The following is a 4,968-nucleotide window of genomic DNA, read 5'->3' as shown; positions in this document are numbered from 1 at the left end:
AAAGGAACCAAAGAGAAATTCCAGAAGTCCAAAGGTGAGTTTGTAGAGTTCCTTTATACACATTAGGAATATTCCTCCACCCTGGGATCACGATCTGCTTGTATCCTTGCGGTCAAATTTGCCCATTACTCAAAAATGTGTAGTTAAATGTGTAGAACAAGAAGACTGGCTTAAGCTATTTCCTTAATTTTATTTTAAAGTAGTTACGAAGCTTTTTTTCCTAAGCAAAATCGTACAGTAAAAAAGTAAAGGTCAAATGGAAGCAAGGTTAGGAAATCTGAAGCCCCAAGTGTTGAGTTTCCAATTTGCTCCCCAAGGCATTCCTTAGAGTTTGAATCTCCTGGAAAATCATTTCTAAATCCTAAATTATTATTATTTTTTTCTTTCCCCCTGAGATGGAGTCTCACTCCATCTCCCAGGCTGGAGTGCAATGGTGAGACCTTGGCTCACTGCACCCTCCACTGTCTGGATTCAAGCAATTCTCCTGCCTCACCCTCCAAGTAGCTGGGACTACAGGCATGCACCGCCACATCCAGCTAATTTTTTTTTTTTTTTTTTTTTTTGTAGAGACAGGGTTTCGCCATGTTGGCCAGGCTGGTCCTGAAGTCCTGACCTCAGGTGATCCACCTGCTTCGGCCTCCCAAGGTGCTGGGATTACAGGTGTGAGCTACCACATCCGGCTAAATCCTAAATTATTCTAAAATATTTATATTCATATGCGACTCTTCTTCCTTTCTCATGTAACTTGAAAACAAAAATTACTTGTTTATAATGTTTTTAATGAAACAGTAAGGAAACAAAGGAGTCTTTAAAAAAAAAAGTAATGATGCTTACCAACTATACACAAACAGATTTCATTTCCCAACATTTTCCGTAATTCTTTGACCCAGTTTTTTACCTGTATACACAAAAGAGCACATATTAAAACAAATCCTGTTAGAATTACCACTATCATAACACCCAAAAACTCAACACTGTCAAAATACTTCCGAATTTTGTTTAACAGTCTATTTATTTAGTTATTACTAGAAATGATTCACTGAAGAATCATTTATTGCCAGGTTATATTGCAAACCATGTACATATGAACATACAATAGAAGGATATACAGAAGCAACTCTAATTACAAATTTGCATCAGTCTTCCACAGATCAAAGCAAAGCTATTCACTAGAGCAAAAGCATATCAACACCAGCTTCTGATAACAGATGCTTTACAATATAGATTAACAGTGTCGCTTTAGACTTAGGAACACATGGGTTTAAAACAGTCTTTTATACACTAATTAATTCCTAAATAGAGGACATAGGAGCTTCAGTGTCACAGACTTAAAAACAAACAAACAAAAAAAAGTATATAAGCACCAAAAAAAGTAAGAGCGTTAAAATAATTTCATCATTCAGTGTATGACGGGGTTTTGCAACCTTGGCAATATTAACATTTTAGTACAGATGATTCTTTGTTGTGGGACACTGTCCTATGCAATGTATGATATTTAGCAGCATCCCTGACTTCCTACCCACTTCTAGTGGCATCCTCCAGTCGTGACAACCAAGGATGTCTCCAGGCATTGTCATCCTCTGGTAGATAAACAATGACATACAATAACTCCGGTTACAAACTGATTCTTCAATATGAATGAAGACTAGCAGAAGGCACTGTTGGCAGTAAACTGGAATTAAGTAGATTAATCTTTTCAACTCACAATTTTAAATATGTTGATTATAACAGAATAAAAGGCAAACTTGGACACCTGCCTTCATTCTTTGCAATGAAATTTAATCTGGATGTAAACAAATCACACTGAACTTATACAGAAAAAATACACATGTATCTGTAAATTCCAAAAATGACACTAGATACATGGTAACCACTTACTATGCAACTGGTCTTATAGTACACAAATATAACACTTCCACATTCCTATTCTCTGCAAGAATGCAGAGGAACTATCTTTAGCAAATCTAAAATCCTTATAAAAGCAAGAGTAATTATCATCACCATGTCATCTTTATAACAGCACTAAACGAATTTTCTTAGTATAGCCCCACCTTTTTGTTTCATTCAAATATATGTATAAAGTTTTCAAAGCATTTAACTTCTACTCTTTATTGATTTCACATAAGAAAAATTTGACTGTACTGGCATAAAATGTACATCTTCATCACCTCAAAAGAAACACACCAGAATCCAATTATGTATTACTCTCTTCCATGTGCATACAGTATCACAACCTACTAACCTAACCAATTTTTTTAAAAAATTTGTTAGTCATTTCCAATCAGATACCCCTCCAAAGGCACTCTATCTATTCCTTACCCCCATACATTTTTGGTAAGGTAGTGATGGTCACAAATTCTTTGTCAATCCACCCATCAAGTGGTAGAGTCAAATTCCCCACCCTCTGAATTTGGGCTGGCCTTATAACCTGTTTTGACAAGAAAATGTGGCAGAAGTAATGCTGTGCCAGTCCCAGACTTAAGCCTTAAGAAGGCCTGGTAGCTTCTACTTTTAACTCTTGGGATCCAGTTGTCATATAAAAAAAGCTTAAGCTAGAATACAGAATAATGAGAGAGCACACAGAGAGAGTAAACTGGATGATAAGACACCAGATGTAGTGAGAGGGCGGATGGAGAACTAGGCCTTCTTGGATATTCCAGCCCTAGCCAAACTCCCCAGTTCAGTGCAGCTGTATGAGTGACTCCAGTGACATCAAAAACAGCAGTGGACCTGCCTGGTCAACCCACAGAATCATGAGAAATAATAAATCATTATTTTAAGCCAACAAATTTTGGGGGTTTAGCAATAGATAACTGGTCAATTTTCAACATAAATGACTATCTGCTCTTTTTTTTTTTTTTTTTTTTTTCTGAGATGGAGTCTCGCTCTGTCACCCAGGTTGGAGTGCAGTGGTGCAACCTTGGCTCACTGCAACCTCTGCCTCTCGGGTTTAAGTGATTCTCCTGCCTCAGCCTCCTGAAGAGCTGGGATTACAGGCATGTGCCACCAGGCCCAGCTAATTTTTTTGTATTTTTAGTAGAGACGGGTTTCACCGTGTTGTCTGGGCTGGTCTCAAACTCCTGACCTCAAGTAATCTGTCTGCCTCAATCTCCCAAAGTGCTGGGATTACAGGCGTGAGCCAGTGCGCCTGGCCTCAATCTTCCCTTAATAAAATAGTTAAACTATTTCTTTTCATGCAAAAAGCTAGAAGGGGATAACAAACAGCACCATCAAAATAACTTTTAAAAATCATTAAATCTGCAAGGTACCTATCGTTTCATTTTCTACTTCTTGGACTAAGTTCTTCCATATATCATTAATAACCCAAGCGCTAACTTGTATATCTGCTCTATCAGATTTAACTGGGAAAAAAATAAAGAGAAAAAAACAAAACAACAAGGTAAGGAATTGGTGAAATTCCTGTAACTCAAAGCAAGAAAAGCTTCTTCCTTGGCCTTACTCCCTGTGGTTAAACATTGTTGACAAATTTATTCCAAGAACTGCTTTAGGAAGAAAGGTCAAATAAGTAACCCATCTGACTGTGATTAGAATTCAGGGGTAAATTAAATGGTAACTCATTTTTGGTCCCAGACAACTTTGAGTTGTACGTAAGTGGTATATATTTGAAGGGGAATAAACTAATCAGAGAACTTTAAGATTGTCCTTTTAAAACTTGTATTATATTTGGCAAGGAGAAAGCTTAAATGTGATTTTCCTCCTTTTTTCTTTTCACATAAAGGAATCTGTGCAGCCACACCAAGTTTTCAGGTCCCAGTACGTATGGAATTAAGGAAGTATGTGTGATTTCTCCTTAAGAGGGAGAAACAAAAGCCCCCATATTTTTCTGAAGCTCAACTTCAAATATTTCTCTTTCCTAATATTTGAGAAAGCCATGTAATAAGCCATTAACTATTCTAACATAAATTAATTCATGTGTATTAAATATTTCATTAAACATATGAGTATACCTGCATGTTGTAGGTGAGAAGAAAAAGAAAAGAAAATGTAAGTGGTCACCAGTTACGCACAAATTATATACTTTATTTTTAAAAACAAAACTAATCACATTAGTGAACAAAGGTATATTAATGGAAACTTGAAAAATTACTGTTGCTCTTCTAAGACATCTACTCATAAAGTAAACAGAATACCTTCTGAAAAGAGTCTTCATCTGTTATGTCATAAACTAAAATAGCTCCATTTGAATCTCTGTAGTAAATTGGACCCAACGCATGGAATCTCTCTTGACCTGCTGTATCCTAAATAGAGCAACAAATGCTTATTAGATCAGAAGAAAAATACAAATGTACAATTGCAACCACAGTAAACTTTTGATTAATTGGAAAATAGGGCATAAAGTCACAGACAACCCTAAAACCCTACTAACAGAAACGAAATGGCAAAACAGATCATACAAAAAAATTTTAAGTCAAGTTATAACCAATATGTAATGTTTTACTGATATACAAAAGTTACTTTTTCCCTCCCAACCTTCCTCCTCCTCAGCAACTACCCCACCTCTATTAAAAAACCAGTTCAGTTGCCAGGGGGTCAAAACAGCCAACACAGCATTATAAGCCAGGAATAGGCTCTACCCTAAATTTAATTTCCCACACTGGGAGAGACAGGGAAACAGCACATGCATCAAGACCACCAGTCAGCAAGTACCCTACTGCATTATCCTCACCCTACTCTCTACCAGCCATTCCCTTAGAAGGCTGGAATACACAGCAGGGTGGGGAAAAAAAGGCCAGGCAAGCTGTCCACCCATCCTATCCTCTCTTTGAAGTGGAACTCTTCTGACCTGACCCTTCTCCAGATGAAAAGTTATGACAGCAATATTCAAATATACAATTATAGTCCAGATATAATTCTCAACCAGATTTTGAGATTTTTAAAAAATTTTTTGAAAAAGTTTTGGCTGCCAGGTGTGGTGGCTCACGCCTGTAATCCAAGCACTTTGGAGGC

The 4,968-nt window shown here is 36.9% G+C and overlaps 1 protein-coding gene across 1 annotated transcript in view; it reads right to left on the bottom strand.

Annotated features, from left to right (window-relative positions):
* The window catches only part of RAB21 (RAB21, member RAS oncogene family), a 34,606-nt gene that overhangs the window by 14,288 nt on the left and 15,350 nt on the right, over positions 1–4,968 (bottom strand). Inside the window, exons 3-4 of the mRNA XM_032295769.1 lie at positions 4,152–4,259; positions 835–898 (exon numbers count right to left, since the gene is read on the bottom strand). Of these exons, the coding sequence (XP_032151660.1) occupies positions 835–898; positions 4,152–4,259 (172 nt within the window). The remainder of the gene's footprint in view (positions 1–834; positions 899–4,151; positions 4,260–4,968) is intronic.

This window comes from Sapajus apella, unplaced genomic scaffold, assembly GCF_009761245.1.
Source record: "Sapajus apella isolate SASKATOON/1434 unplaced genomic scaffold, GSC_monkey_1.0 scaffold2, whole genome shotgun sequence".
Classification (NCBI taxonomy): Eukaryota; Metazoa; Chordata; class Mammalia; order Primates; family Cebidae; genus Sapajus; species Sapajus apella.
The sequence above is the reverse complement of the archived record's forward strand: the minus strand, read 5'-3'. Positions and strand labels throughout refer to the sequence as shown.